Source organism: Urocampus carinirostris, chromosome 7 (genome assembly GCF_059441175.1).
Source record: "Urocampus carinirostris isolate Australia breed hairy pipefish chromosome 7, RoL_Ucar_1.0, whole genome shotgun sequence".
NCBI classification, from domain to species: domain Eukaryota; kingdom Metazoa; phylum Chordata; class Actinopteri; order Syngnathiformes; family Syngnathidae; genus Urocampus; species Urocampus carinirostris.
Genome location: NC_142355.1, coordinates 5,630,104 through 5,646,585, shown reverse-complemented (window position 1 = coordinate 5,646,585; position 16,482 = coordinate 5,630,104). Strand labels below are relative to the sequence as shown.

Below are 16,482 nucleotides of genomic sequence, written 5' to 3'. Positions count from 1 at the left end.
CGGCACAGTTCATGTCATGGGAACCTGTCGTGGGTTCAAATCCAGCTCCAGACTTTCTGTGCGGAGTTTGTATGCTCTCCCCGTGCTTGCGTGGGTTTCCTCTGGGCACTCCGGTTTCCTCCCACGTTCCAAAATCATGCATTTCAGGTGAACTGGCCGGTCCAAATTGTCCCTAGATGTGAATGAGGAAATGAGTTGTCAACCAGTTCAGGGTGTCCCCTGCCCACTGCCTGGAGATGGCTGGGATGGGCTCCAGCCCCCCCGCGACCCTAATGAGGATAAGCGGTACGGCTAATGAGATGAGATGTGACATGACTTGAACTGTAAGTAAACGTTTTTGATACGGTTGATCTTGGAAATACAGAACATTCAGTATTTTGTGAAGTAAAAAAACGTTTATTTACAAAAAGACTTCCCTAGAGTAAGCCACAAATGCTTGCATTTTCTACAAGTTGCCCAGAAACTTGCCCGAAACGTTTGTGGTCGAGGTGGGGAAATTTACAGGCTTGACCAAGACAACACTCAATCGTTCAAGGTGCGTTCCGTCTACCAGACATTTTTTTCTACACTTTACACCAAATATTTGGCAAAAGGCCAACTTCCGCACCGCAGACAGGAAATTTTGTGATTCTTTTGGTTTGTATCGTGATAAAACGGAAACCGAGAACGCATAAAATAAAATGTTGAGAGCAGCCATTGCCAAATATGCGGTTTTTGGGTCACACTAAAGAGAAAGCCTGTAAAAATATAGGAAATAGCTATACTTTTGTAAGTATAGTAATAACCAGTATTTGTGACGGTAGGTATATTGCTTGACATGAGGGTAGAATGCACTTTATCTGCACATTAACTCAACTACCGTATTTTACGGACTATGAGGGGTGACCCCCTTACTTCGCCTTGGACAAGATTAGAAATGCATACATTATACATACCTGTATGCGTTAAGACAAGAGGTATTACGGTATATTACCATGTTTGTGCAATAATTGATCAATCGAAGAACAAAGTTGACCAAAATTGCAAAATTATGTATGACACAGGTATCAAACCCAAGTTGCAGCGGTGAGAGTTATGACACTAAATTACTAAACCACCAATGGATCAGATGAAAAAAGGAAAAGGCATTCAATATTATCTCAATATCACACTATTTTTACTCAGGGACCAGAGATAAAATCTAGAGAATGGTAAAAAAAAAAAAAGATCAAAGTCTTGCTCAAGAAGCAGGGAAAAAAAGCATGACGAGGGATTTGACGATGAATCTGACTTTATTTTTGCGTTTATTTATCTCTTTCGGGACAATTAGTTTCTGGCACGGTGAGTAAAAAAAATAGTGTAATAATGAGATAAACTATTGCCTGTTCATATGTCATCTGTTTCACTAGGCCGGTCCTTGAGAGCCACATGTCCTCCATATTTTTGGAGTCTCTCTGATCCAATAAAGGTGATGCAAACTTTCAGCTTGTCAGCAAGTTGTGTGGGAGCTTGATAATGATAATGAATGATAGGAATCACCCGTATTGGAGCAGAGAAACACAAAAAACATGCAGGACATGCAGCTCTCGAGGACCAGGTTGACCACACCTACACTAGTTGTTTCGTAGTTATGTTTCTACGCTCTCACTGACGTGACCTGGGTTCCATTACCGTTGAATACAATGTTTGTGATTTTGCCCAGTGACATTTTTTTGACTTATCAACCATTGCAGTAATATATACCGCAAGTGTATAAAATGCGCAACGGATATAAATACGGCTGCACTTGCCATAGTGCGACTTATAAATGAAATACTTTTTTTGGGGTAGGTCTTATAATTCGGCGCGCCATATAGTGTGGAAAATACGGTAATTTTACATTGCAAGATGTGAGAAAGCAACAACTGTCTGAATAAAGGCTCCTTCTACTTTAAGTGAAAGGGCAGACATGATTTCGATGTTCTCTTAAGTTCACGTCAAGTCCAATACGATAAAAAATAGCATGATCGATTTTAGATAGAATTCGAATTTGTCAAGCTTGTGGTCAGCATTTAGAATGCGTAGCGTGTGCGGATGTCCTCTAGTTTCTTGGAGACTTCTGGCGGCGTTCTGTCCAGCTCTTCGGCAACACTTTTCTGTTTGTGAGGCTCCATGCTGTTAAATTGCTCGCACAGGTCCCCGTCGATCACGTTCTGCAAGCACACAAACAACAAGCATGAAGTTGCCAGTCTTCTGTGCACCTCCCTCCCCAAACCTTTTCGCCTCTATACACATGTCAAACTCGTGGCCCACCAATTTTGTGGCCCAAAAGACAATGCTGAAAGAAGCACGAGAGAAAAAGGTGTAATTTTAAATATGTCCACTGGATGTCAGCGAAGCCAGGCGCTACTCGGAAAGCACCCACTCTCGCTGTACTTGCATCAACCAGAACAATGGCGAAATCCAGCCCGATGTTATTTTACTAAAAAAAAAGCATGGACACGCCGTTTAAAAGTGCTGTACGCAGATAGAAACAGTTACTCCCTGTCGCCATCTCCTGGCATGAAGTCATGTGGCAGCCTCAATCTGCTCATTCACGAGTACGTGCATTTCTTCAACACACTAATATTAATCTTTTTGGAGGTTTGGAATGAAATTTGGGCTCTATTAAACAAAGTCACATTTCAATAATTCATAATTTTATTTTGATCCTCCGAAAAGACCCCCAGCCCAAAGCTAAGGCACACTTCTTATGCCATTAATTTACTTGGCTTGCCCCGTCAGAATAGGTTTTCCAACTAAAATAAGAATGATGACACCACAGTTCGACAGGATGGTTAGACACCTGAAAATTTGGAAAACTGCCCGGTTTTCAACTGATATTTCCCACTTAGCCAGAAATGCACAGTACCCATTTATAGGTGAACTTGGATTTACAAAGCCTATTTTACATTTTTCATCACAGCAAAAACAAATGAAATGCTGGACAGTAGAGGATTTAAGTGTCAAAATAATTTTCTCGTAAACGACTACAGACGCTCCCCTACTTACGAACATTCAAGTTACAAAAAACGTTTTTTTTCGGGATGTCGAAAAATAGCTGGACATTGCCGTTAGATTTTGCATCGTGCACCTTTTTCCGAGGACATTATTGTAGCGCTTCTTTCCGCCGCTACCAGCGTTTGGTGGCGCTGTGAGAGGTCACCCAGCATCCAACACGAAGAAGTCTGGCTTCCTCTTCCCAGTTCGTGTGTAAACATTCTATACTGTCGATGTCTATACTATCTCCAGCACGCTAAGAACTGTGACATTTTTATTGCTTAATATCTCATGCATCCATTCAACATGGTTGGTGTAAAGTGTAAAGAAGAAGCGAGCCGTTTAATCTGAAATGAAAGTGGAATAAGAAAGAATGATGCTGTTGTGAAAGTGGTTGAATCGAAGAGGAGGTTGCCCAACTCTTCAAGTCCATCTTTCAAAATAAGTTAAACTTAACTTTTTTTATCTTTATAGAGCATATTGTTTCATTAAATGTTTATTTTTCAGTACAAAACAATACAGGTTACTTATACGAGCCTTAAACATACTTATACAAACCTTAAAAATACATTCCATACAAAATATAGCACTAAAGCAACTTACTAACAAAATCAACTTACGAACAATCGTGTGAAGTAGGGGAGCGCTTGTATTGCGTACTTAAGGATCATTCTGAAATGTCTGGCTTCCGGGTGTCAAACTCATTTTCACACCAGCGTAACGGCTGTCTTCAAATGGCCTGATGAACCTTATACTCCTAGCTAAATACAACTGGTATGTAAGATCATTCCAACTACAACTTTATGAAAAGTGACTCTGAATTCATTAAATATTCGTCACAAACACTGCATCCAAAAGTTAGTTATTTAGTTTTTCCTTGCCCGCATGTTGGTTTAAGATTAGGGGATGGTGTGATTGTAACCTGTGCAGTCTTTTGAGACCTTTTGTGAATAAGGGCTATACAAATAAATGTAACTTGACTTTAAACTCACACGTGCCACATAACATAATGTGGCGGGCCATATTTGGTGTACGAGCCTCGAGTTTGTCACTTGTGGACTAGTCCAACATACAAAGCCTTTTTGTGGCAAGGGCAAATGTTCTGAATGTATTTGTTATGTTGGTATACTCACCTTGACGGGGAAATAATAGGACCTAAAGCTGAGATGGTCTCTTCCACAGATTGGTGGGAACTCTGAGCGCATGTGCATCTCTAAATGCTGAAAGAAATCATGATCCTGGACAAAAACAAGAGTGACATAACTCCTCATTTGCAAACAAATCAGAATAACACGATGTAAAATTGAGGTGTTCTTACCTCATGAGAAGTAAACGGGACAAGTATTCCAATTCCTCCAGACAGGGTGGTGTAGACCAGTGACTCTGATCCTCCTGGGATTAGCGTTGTTTTCTGCAGGGACAGAATGGTCTCCCCTATGTGGTAGTTGACGATCACGTCAGCCTGGAAAACAAGTACAAGAGTTCGTGCTGGACCTCAAATGACCGAGTCATCTGGTTAAGTGTGGCTGGCAAGCAAAAAATTGGTGGCAAAATTTGTATTCCCTAAATGTGTCACACTCTGATGAAAATGCTCATATAAACCAAAACATCCTCATGCTTCTTCACTGCACATAGCCCTTTGGCCATGTGGCAAACAGTTGAGATGGAAAAAAACAGGGCACATAGCCAAAGATTTAATTGAGGGTAAAAAATATTTTTAGATATGTTAAGGTCCGACATTAGCGGCACAAAGACACAATAAATAAGGTTGAAATTGAGGATTCACAGTTGTGTCTATTAAAAACTTGTAACAAGCCCATTTCATCAAGTTTCAGGATAGATTTCAAGCTTTGTCAGATTTTTTTAAATGAAATCTTTCCAAATATAATGATAATTTTTCCACATACTTTTCCATTATGCGGACCGGTTTCTTTTTTTGGAAACCATATAAATCCATTAAGGGAGTTTTTTTATTTTTAAATGACCCAACTGTGTTGTTTCAAACTTAAAATGTAAACGTAAAAATAAATGTTCTGCTTATATCTTAAACAGCTAATATAAGTTTTGGCACAACTCACCAGTAAGTATCAAGCCTATGGAAATGATTTTCAGAATTTAAAAAGATCCAAAATATTAAAGGAGTGTTGATTGATTGATAAGCGGGTCGGCGCATTGCATGGCTGCTATTAGTGTGTGTGAATGGGTAAGTGTGGAGCACATTGTAAAGCGCTTTGGGAGGTCCTAATTTACTTGAAAAGCGCTATATAAATGCAGACCATTTACCATCAGATCTTTGTCCAGAGAGAGCCCTTACTTCCTAATTTTGCTTTTGTGCCCAGTGAATGTGTAGGCAGTCCTATATGGCAAGTACGTAGTAAAGCAGTGTGATAAAGGCAAACATATGGATAAGTACAAACGAAACATTTTTCCTTTTAAGAAAAATTAAAAAGTCCCTATGTCATTGTCATAGCCGAGAGGGATGACGCTAAATGCACATCAGCAGGAACATTGTCGCCATGGTGACCAAAATCGTTATTTTGCAAGCAAAGTGGCCTTGTGTTTATTGAAGACCTTTTTTTAGATATTGGGTGTATCACAAATGCAAAAAAAAAAAAAAGCAAAAACAGATGTTTTTCTCAGAAGTTTTCTTGGAAACCAGTATTTTCAAGAAACTTAGCAATGTTCAAGAACTGTTGTTTACTAAACAATTATAAAAGCTCGAAGCTCTTTTAAGATGTCCCGTGGCTGTGGAGCTATACAAATCTACATTTTCTAGCCGCCTTTACAAATGAGTCAAAATGGAAAAATTGGCCGGTACCGGCTCTTCTCATTTGTGAACATCGTCCGAAATGGAGTGAGTTCAAAGAGACATTCTCAAGTGAAACAAATTTTTGGTGCTTTTAGCGTTTCAAAAATGACAATTACTCACTTAAAACCAATTTCAACAGGTGTTTTGCTACAATCCCCAGTCCGAGTGAATCATTCCTTGCACTGTCTTCACCCATTACCGTGAATGTTTTTCCTCAGTCATACTTGCACTATAGTTGTTAGGTACCGTATTTTCACAACTATAAGGTGCACCGAAAATACTATTTTTTTTAAATAGCTGACAATGCGCCTTGTAATACGGTGGGCCTTATATATGGATCAATATTGAGTCGCAAGGTCTCGCAACTAAGGCAAGCAGCCGCCGACGAGATTGGCTAAAGTTATTCGGAGGTAAAGGAGGCAGGTCCTTTTTAGCATTTACAGGCTTGCATAGGCTAAAACGGGGCAAAACAAAGCCTGCAATTGGCCGAAAAAAATGTGAATAACAGTTAGGTTGCTCTACGGCCTAGAGAAAATATTTTTTAGTAGTCTGTATTTGCAAACAGGAATTATGGGGGCTAAACAGAAAGCTTACAAACAAGGAACACCCATCGATGTAGATGCTTCTCGGGGGATTTTTCTTTTGTCGGCACTTGCGTGTATTCGAGTTTCAATATTTTACACGGTTTGATTTACTGCACTCACAGATGTGAGAGGACCATGGTTGTGATTTATTATTGAACTTGATGGCTGCGAGACGACTTTGATGAGCTACCCTGGCTTTATATTTTCCCAGTATCCTGTGTCAGACTGATCTTGATGTTTCTGTTATAAGTCTTTTTTTTTCAATTGAATTCAAAGTGTTATTTTTCATATGCACAGTAAAGAACCACGTTTTCCTGCACAATGAAATTCTTACTTTGCTGTCCGGACAGCTGCCAGCAAAAAACAAAATAGAAACTAAGAAACGGTTGGCATTTCTTGAGATCCAAGAGTTTACCCTTCCTAATGATATGTGGAAAGATGCATTTGAGTAATTGGTTACATAGTACAGACACCGTGTCCGTACGTGTCTGAGACACGCATTTGCTTCTTTGCGAGCCGTTAGAATGTAAAGGGATTAATAAGTTTGACTGAATTATCTGACTGTTTTGTTGAAGTTCCCACTTTACCCCCTTCAGTCCGATGCGCCTAATGTATGGAAAATATAGGACAAAAAAACTATTTTTGTGGGGTACTCCTTACAACCCGGTGCGCCTTATATTCGTGAAAGTACAGTACTTTAACTTCAAACATTAAGAACATCCTCTTTTCAAAAAGAAACATTCAGATGCCAGACATTTTACTTTTAATATTAGAGTTTGAACACAATGCAGGTACAACACAGGATGGGACTTGTCGCAATGCCTGAAGATTAGTTTTCGTTACAGAGTGTCATACCTCTGGGTGAAAATTGTCTCCATCAAAATTACATTTACGAGATGAGACATCACTCTTGCATTAAACATTTTATGTAATCCTATTAATGCCTTAATGTTAGTATGAAAAGGCTTACAATCACAAGATGTGTTCTCTAATGTTTGGTATTGCTTCCTTATACAATATAGCTCAATCGTACTCCTGCTTGGGTGACCAGCCGGCGTTGCAAATGCTAGCATGAGCGATAAATCCACACAATCCTTTTTCAAATATGCCAATTTGTCGACAAATGTAGGTGATACCAAAATAACAGCTTTTCATAAGGTAAAATGTTTTTCTGTAGTTATGACTAAGACTTAGTTGGCAACGTAATGTACTGTAAATTCCAGACTGGAATATCAATCACATAAGAAAGCAGTCAATATTGGCATTAGCATACACACAGGAGTATAACAAAAACATACTCTGAAAAAACTAAATTTACTCTTCTGACTAAAATTAAAGCCTGTACAATAACATAAAGGTTAAAACTTATGCACAGTACCTTTTGTGAAGCTCCATTGAGAAGCCCTCTGTCCCATAAGGCCTTGTTGCCAGTTGGATCCTCATCCACATCATCACTGGTGTTGGGAGGAAGACGCACCTGAAATGTAAATAGTACATTAAAGGGAAGAGTGTATGTTGGACAGTTTGTATGCATTATATATGGTAAATTAAAGGACTGAAAGCATTTTTAAACCACATGTTTGGATGACGTGTTCCACACGGAGGGCCTCTAAAGTAGTCTACTATCGAAAAACTCAGTCAAATAAGCTGCAACTTTTCCCCCAAGCTATCAACTCTGCGGCTCGGCTTGCATCCACAAAATGTACTGGGTGCTGCTTATAATCAGGTTCTCTCTATAGTCCCAATTTTACGGTACTCACTATGGTGATGTTGCCAAACTTGTCAGCAGAGGCCATGGTGTCGTAGTCGAGCAGACACGCTGTTGTTACCCAGCGGGGACACGTATCGTCGGCAAAAATGATGAGCTGGTTCTCGTTTCGCCTGTAGCGGACCCAGAAAAGACTTTCCTGGACGTCTGAGACCACCACACGCTGGCCAATGGGATGGATTCCAGTCACCAGATTGGGTATATGCTAAAGAGAGAAAAAGTGAGACTGAAGATGGCACACCGTACATTTCAACTAATATCCCTGCCAGTGTTGCCAAATATGCATTGAGAAAGAAACACTAAGTTTCATAATTGCTTTCCATTGCAAAGCTTTTGGTTGAAGTGGCCACAAATTGTGTTGTTTTAGGCTACACACCTTGTTCTCACACTTCCGCAGCAGTTTCTTTTTGCCCATGTCATAAATTCTTAGGAGTTTCCCGACTCCAATCAAGGCCCGCCCCTGGAACGGGGCAATGGCTAGTGGCACATGCTCTACTGGTGTCTGTTGAAGGGAAAACAGGGGTATTGATTATTTTTCGATGAGAGTAAAACAGTTGTTGCAAAACATTTCCTGTTTTTAAAGACTATGCCAACACACAACACCTTGGCTCGATATCCTCATTGATGTAAATGCTCCATTTCTAGATGTTAGTTTTTTTTCCATTCAAAATACAGGCAAAACTATTGTGTAAGTTAATCTATGTCAAACTTTCATCACACTTTGGCTAATTCTTTACATCTATTATTTTTTCTCGCATTTTCTTTGTCTCTTGTCCATTAAATGTATAAATCTGTGTAATCAACTCAAATCTGAATTTTAAACGCAGACACTGATGACTAACTCCAGACACATTAAGCAGGGAAAGCCCTTAAAAGCCACATGATGTAAGTCATGGCAGTAAAAAACATGTACAAAAGCCACACATATTTAACACAAAAAAACGTATTGTTCAAATTAGGTCAACCTCAAGATCGAGGGAAAATACAAAATCAAAATGTATTCATTCAGTACATGTCTTGCTTGTCTTCAACAGTCTTATCTAAATAATATATCAATACTCATTATCCTGTATATATATATATATATATATGTATATATATAAAATTTGAACATGCCCCTTAAGGTCCCATGCACTTAGGGCGGCAGTAGCTCAGGAGGTAAAGCGCTTGTCTTGGGATCAAGAGGTCGCAGGTTCGATTTGTGGCTCCTGCCTGTTATATGTTGAAGTGTCCTTGGGCAAGGCGCTGAATCCCTAATGCCCCTAGACCCTTTTTTACTAACTTTTAGGATACATTTGCATAATCCGGAGGAAATGATATGGCTATGCTATCAGGTAGTTGCCTTGCATGGCTGACGCTGCTATCTGTGTGTGTGTGTGATATGGTAAGTGTGAAGCACATTGTAAAGTGCTTTGGGAGGTCTTCAGTGGCTTGAAAAGCGCTAGATAAATGCAGATCATTTACATATATATAGGGAGAAAATTGGAAATGTCTACTGAATTTGATACTTATCCCAGACAATATTGCCTATTAATGGTGGCACCAGGGATCAAACCCAGATTACGAATGTAAGATCACTCAATTGTAACCAATTGATACATTTTACAGCGAATCAAATGCACCCATTCTCTACTCAATATAAGCACCGGCAATGAAACTTCTAATATGCAGATAACGCAACCGTCACCTTGTGCACAAACTCAAGCTTTTCACCACCGGCAGTGAGGCGGTAGGTGTAGATGAAGCCACCCTCGTCTGTTTTTGGGTTGAGGATCATATCTTTGGCCACACCTACCAGGACATACCAGTCATCCCCTGCATTGTGGAATCGGCAAACTGCCACACTAACAGGCACAAAAACATGAATTATTAGAACTAAAAATGTGCATTAGGGTTATCAAAATAATGACACATAAATTACTGTCTCATACAAACAAAATATACCTAAAAGCAGCTTCTTTTTGTTCCAGTTGCACTTGGTCAAGTGTTTTACCCTGAATAGGGTTGATCAGCCGCACCAGCGAGGCCCAATGCCCGGCACCAGCTTTTGGCGAACCAAAAATGGCTTCTGGAAGATTCTCATTGAGGAAAGCAGCGGCCATTTCAGCAGCTAGCTCTCGTTCGTCCTCTCCTGCAGCCTCCACCATTTCCTGAATGTGCAAGACCGACAACGGAAACATAAAAATGCATCAGGCAAAAGCATAAACTCTGTTGGTTTGTCTATTAAATCAACATGATTGCATTTAGTGCAATCATACTCAGTTTAACATAGATAATGTAGTTTTTACTTTCCGTGTCTTTCACCCTCAAGCATGCTATGCATTGTGACATGACAAATAGAAGGCTGTGTGTGAAAAAGAAAGACTACTAAAGCAATTAAGGAGCTGTAAATGTAACGTGATAATGCATTATTTGTTTTTGCAAGCAACCACAATATATGTAAAAAGAATGCCAAAATGTAGTTGACTTTATGCTCCATATCAGAAAAACATTGATCTCTCTTATTAACATGCTTTTGATCTATTGTACTTTATTCAGCAGTCACCATTAGAAAAACATCATCACAATACAATTAAAGTCACAAGTTTGTATGGAAAATACTTTTATAATTTTTGCCAGAAAAGATAACCAGGAACCTTGACAGCTGAAGGAAGAAAGAACGTCCAAAATAATGCCCTTAACGAATAAATACGGGCCACTTTGCCCAGACAGACAAACATTGAACTATACAAAGCTTTGTAGTTACAACGGAAACACGGTTTAAATATAGACTAAACTAAATGTGAATTCAGGCAATTGGCGGATAGTTGAGCAGGAAACAAGGTCTCCACTTGCAATGTTTAATTTAAGGATAGACACGAACTGACATATTTTGGAATTGTTTGGTTTGCACAGAAGTCATAACGTATTGCACGCTGCAACAGCTGTCCATAAAAATTGTCAAACATCATTAAAACGAATTCAACCCAGCTGCCCAATGTCTCTTGCTTGCCACAAGGCAATGTACCAACCACATTTTTATTAGAAATAAACCAAGCTGTGGGAAAAATTGTTTTGATGTTCAAGTGTTTATCATTGGTGACCCCGTGTCTACACGGCTCCAGGCTAACATTATTTTTCACACAGAGGGAGGACAAAGCCTGTTCCTGTTAATACTGAAAGGAGCCCATTCTCTCATGTTGTGCACCGTCGTTCATAAAATCCAAATCTCACGTCCTTTGTGACCATTTCACGCGGGGGGACAGTTTTCGGCACACACCAGTAAATTATAAAAACAACTGAGAAGACAAAATGGCACCCAAAACGAAAATCATATACCGTATTCCATATTACAAGCTGCTAATTGTAAAATATAAAGCTAAAAAAAGAGGAAAAAAAGAGGTTGGAAAGCATGTGTAGGCGCAGAAAGTGAGGTGCGTCATAAATGAGGAAGGCGGGGAGCCCGGTGTCGCAAGAGTGAGAGTTAGCTGTGGAGTTGTTGTGTGTTCAATAAATGAATGCCGACTGTGTCGCTCACCCAAAAAGTCGCACGTGTTCTATGTGTATTTTTCTACACTAAGGAGTGACCCACAACCCTCCTCAAAACGACACGTTACACTTGTTAGTTACTGTCAAAGAGCAGAAGGACATCTGTTGTAAGAGACGCACATGTGAAAAGAGGAAGCGGTGCATCACTACCATGACACAGAGGATGAAAATGTATTCGGATTTAGTGATTTGGAATCAAACCTATAGTTTGTTAAGTATGTTCTTTATGCTAGCGTTATCTGAATATCAGATTACTGATATTAACAGGCGTACAAATTATTTAATGTTACGTTCAGAAACTACGAATGTATTCAGCCCGTGGCTCTTTATTTTTAAATTACCTTTTAGGATGACGTGAATGGTTTTGGTGTTCGATTTATCAAATATATTTCCCCAAAAAATGGGACTTGTGCTCCTGTGCGCCTTATAGTCCGGAAAATATGTTAGTCCTCAGGGGTATGGTCGTCAAACTGTTAGCATACTATGACGTCACTGTCATCGGCCTGATAGCGATAAAAATAAACCTTATTATCAACCACTTGGAGTCACGCTATAATATTCAATCAGTCGACACAACTTGTCAAAATCTAAGAATTTATTTCTGTTCATTATTATAATTTGTTTTAATCATAGTAGCACAACTCAATAGAGATTCCAAGCACATATGTACCTTGTTATACATATTAATATTTTTTCAAATAGTATGGAAGACTACAACCTGGTCATGACTCTTCTCTACCTTTCCATAATGAGTGCAAGGCATCAGAGCTCACCAATTAATGATAAAGTTCTCAAACATGGAGCACGATGTAGATAGAGAGATAGATAGATATCCATGGATCACAATGTATACAACAAGTTGTGATTGTATGGGCTTCTGAACTTCCCCGAGTGCTGTGCATTACGGTTGATATGAATGTTGCATGTGTTTGTGCCATTACGCCAATTTACTGTATTGTCATGACTCTAAGGCGCACATAAAAGCAGTGTCTGAAATAACGTCTGCCCGGACGCCCGGGGCGCGCATATTTTACGTCGGGTGTACAACTTACAAAACGTCTCCGCCCAGGTGGCCGACCACTCTTTCAAGGGGAAATTTTTTTTTTTTTTTTTCAACTCAAACGTTTGCTTAATTCAGATTTTGAAATCTTCGTTCGGTTTGGAAATTTTGGCAATTTGCATAATCAGCAGCCAATCAGAAGCCTAACTTCGTGCTTCCGGACTTTCCCGAGCGTTATCAGGTCGTGCATTTGCATATAATTTTCCAAAGTAGACGCACAGAGAACACAGGAAAAATGGATAAGTGGTTAGGAATCAAGCCAAAACCTCAGCCCCAAGAGATTCAAAAGAAGATAACAAAATTTATGATGCTACAAAACATAAACGTACATTAAAAGCATCAAGGGGAAATAACTTTTTACTAATCTGTATTTGTAAACAGGAATTATGGAGCGAAACAGACAGCGAGCAACAAGCAACGTCCATCAATGCAGATGCTGCTCGACGGATTTTCTCTTATTTGTCGGCATTACTGGGTGTTTTGGAGTGTGTAAATATTTTACAGGGTTGGATTTACTACCCTCACGGATGCAAGAGGACCATGGTTGTGCATTGTTATTGAACGTGATGACTTTAGTGAGCTACCCCGGCTTTTGATTTTCCCAGTATCCTGTTTCAGACTGATTAGGATGTTTCTGTGATGAGTCTATTTTTAAATTCAACTCAATTCAAAGTGTTTATTGTCATATGCACAGTGAAGAACCATGTTTCCCTGCATTCCCTCTCATTTATTGAGACCGACAGCTGCGGACACAGTCAGCAAATGTGTTTATTGAGAAACATTGTGTAGTTTTCTGCGGTAGCCATAAACTTAGTGTACATATTTTACCGTTATGTTCTTTACTCCTTTGGCACGTTGCTTCTATAAATCAGCTTCACATGCACTACTATGAGAAACCTCCATGGTTGCTCAATGCAGTTCCTTGAATACTGCGAACAACTGACGCCAACAGCATAGGAAATTTGACCTCTGCGCCTTTGACTCAAAAACTCCAAAGGCAACGTGCCCCTGCAAACCTGACGCAGTTTTCAGCGACGCTGCCTTTCGGACCATTTCACATTGATGTCTGAGTGACAAAATTATCAAACATGTTTGATAATTGGCGCCGCAACGTTTTCCTCCAATAAGTTTCTCCACACACCTGACGCCACAAGCAAAATGCCGTTGGAGTCCGGTGTGCGTGGGCTTTATGCATCATTATTTGTTCATTAATTTTGATTTATCGTAGCTACTAATGTAAACTCCTCAGAAAATACCACTTCATAAGAAAAGGTGATATTTTTTTAAGGATGCGTGATATGTTTTTTTTAATCCCTTACAATGGAGCCTTATGCTGCCGAGACCGTATTAAAAAAACGAGAAAGCGCTGGACAAAATTAACATCTGATGGCCGGGTTAATAAGTATGGGTGGACGTAAGATGAGCAGGACTTAAGTCGGATGTTACCTGTATTATTATGTGCACTTTTTGTTCTAATCACAAAAACATACAGCTTCGGTAATCATGTGTGCAAAAAGTATACCAGAAACCTTTTTTACCTAATAAACATACCCATAATCATATACTTACGCCGTTATAATTAACCCCATAATCATGTACTTATGCATGTTCTGCAATATTTATGTCAGCTTTATGATTCTGATAAAAACATGTTGTTATTATAGTAATTATAATCATTTTGACAAAATAAGTCTTGATTAAGTCAAGCTCTGGTTTCTCCCACACTTTTTGGAGACATGTTTACAAAGAGTGGTATAACATTGTTAGTGTATTGAAAACTAAAACAGTTACACATATAAGTAATTTGATGTATGCTCTTTCTGTCAAAACATAGAAAGTAGTCTAAGTAATTCATCAGTTATCGGTCAACGGAATCAGGATTTTATTGGATATCGGTAGTAAAAAAGTTCTTGTGCATTCTCAGTCATACCGTAAATTCCGGACTATAGAGCGCACCTGATTATAAGCCGCACCCATCATATTTTAAGGGGAAAACCAATTTTGTCCATACACAAGCCGCACCTGTATATAAGCCACATGAACCCTCACCAAACAAACACGAGATTAATTGAAGCCGAACTTCAAGTCCCGCGATTGAAACTAAATGTCTTTCATTGAAGCACACAGTCCAAAAATCACAGCCGCCAAAATGAACGTAAAATTATATAGGTACTTAAAATTTGTTGCAGACCTGCAGATTCTGGGTGCCTGTTGATAGTAATTCAAGGAAAAAAAAGTGTATATTTCCAAAAGTAAGGGTGGGAAAAATAAATATCCATTGTCCGCCGTGTCCACAAAAACTCACTTTTACCGGTCCCCACTTTCCCATCAGCGTTGGCGTTTGCTCCGCCCCTCTTTTTTAATTTGCTCGTGCAGAATAAGTGTCTCAAATAAATACATTACAAAAATATACAGTTGCAAATACATATTACACATATTTACAAAGAAAGACGGTACATCGAGAGAGTTTTCAAAGCTTTAATAATAATAATAATATAACTTTCATCCTAAACCGTGCCTTTGGGAGGTAGCCTCACGCTACTAAAAAGACGCTCGCATACCTGCTAATCAGTATGTTAAGGGAATAAAAGCCGTAATCGAAAGAATCGCGGCAGACGACACGCTTCTTCCATATTGGTAAAGACATCTAGATTCTCTTTCTCAATGTCGGAAAGAAATTATGTCATGATGAAGTCGTTCCACGCTGCCTTGCCTCAATACGTCCCAGTAATGTGCCCGTTTGCCTTTGACATAGTGGCCGCGTCATGAGCCCGTTTTGTGCAAATTGCACGATGAGGGTATGTTAACGCTCATAATTTGTGATTTTCCTCGGCACATATATTTCACCGGTCTAAATCTTACCTCTCATACGCGGCCCGTTAGAAAAATTACATAAATTGGCCGCAACTCTGAATATGCCGCGGGGTTGAAAATTTGGGAAAAAAGTAGCAGTTTATAGTCCGGAATTTACGGTAAATATTACTCCCCACAAAAATGTCCTTACCTCAGCCATCTGTTGTTTTCTTTGCGCTTTGGTAGCCTCTGTGTAGGCATTGTGATCAGTCTCAATCAAAATTAAGTTGCAGGTCTCTGGGTGTATTACAAACTTTCTGGGAGTGTACTGTAGTGGAAACGCCACTTGGTTGAAGACCGCTCCAAGTTTTTCCAATGCCAAAATTCTGTAAGGAAAGGCATTAAAAGGTTTATTAGGTGCCAAATCAATGCATAACTTTCTGAAGCTAAAGGAAGACCAGACACTGAAAACCATCCACATAATTCAGCAGTTGTTGTACAGTTTAGTAGGCAAGACATTTTACAAGCAGACCTGTCCATACCCGCCCAATTCTTATTTTTTATTTTTTTTTACCTCAGCGTGTTGGTGGAAATGGCCACTATGCCTTCAGGGCATTGCTCGGAGGCAAAGCCTGAAGCATACTCCAGGGTTTCATACGAAAGAGGGGTCAAATGGAAACGAGACTGGTACGAATAGCTGAGCCACGAGCGACTGGACATGGCAAGCACCTGATGATGATGACAGAAGGATTAACGTGGAATTAATTCCAACTTTGAAGAAAGTACAATTGTCTTGTAAACATTTGCAAAAACACACAGCATCTTGGCCCTGCATCTTGACTCTGAAAAGCTTGACAGGACGTGAGCCCAGGTAGCGAGTCCTCGTATCAGACAGATCACCAGTGACTGGATCCAAGACAGTCCTCAGCAATACACCATTCTA

General features: G+C 39.6%; 1 protein-coding gene across 1 annotated transcript in view; it reads right to left on the bottom strand.

Annotated features, from left to right (window-relative positions):
* Positions 1-373: 373 nt before the first annotated feature.
* The window catches only part of sf3b3 (splicing factor 3b, subunit 3), a 39,256-nt gene continuing 23,147 nt past the window's right edge, over positions 374-16,482 (bottom strand). Inside the window, exons 17-27 of the mRNA XM_088339585.1 lie at positions 16,357-16,479; positions 16,114-16,268; positions 15,751-15,925; positions 10,103-10,308; positions 9,846-10,002; positions 8,535-8,660; positions 8,151-8,363; positions 7,769-7,867; positions 4,316-4,459; positions 4,131-4,235; positions 374-2,171 (exon numbers count right to left, since the gene is read on the bottom strand). Coding sequence (XP_088195711.1) covers positions 2,031-2,171; positions 4,131-4,235; positions 4,316-4,459; positions 7,769-7,867; positions 8,151-8,363; positions 8,535-8,660; positions 9,846-10,002; positions 10,103-10,308; positions 15,751-15,925; positions 16,114-16,268; positions 16,357-16,479 — 1,644 coding nt within the window. The 3' untranslated portion in view covers positions 374-2,030. The remainder of the gene's footprint in view (positions 2,172-4,130; positions 4,236-4,315; positions 4,460-7,768; positions 7,868-8,150; positions 8,364-8,534; positions 8,661-9,845; positions 10,003-10,102; positions 10,309-15,750; positions 15,926-16,113; positions 16,269-16,356; positions 16,480-16,482) is intronic.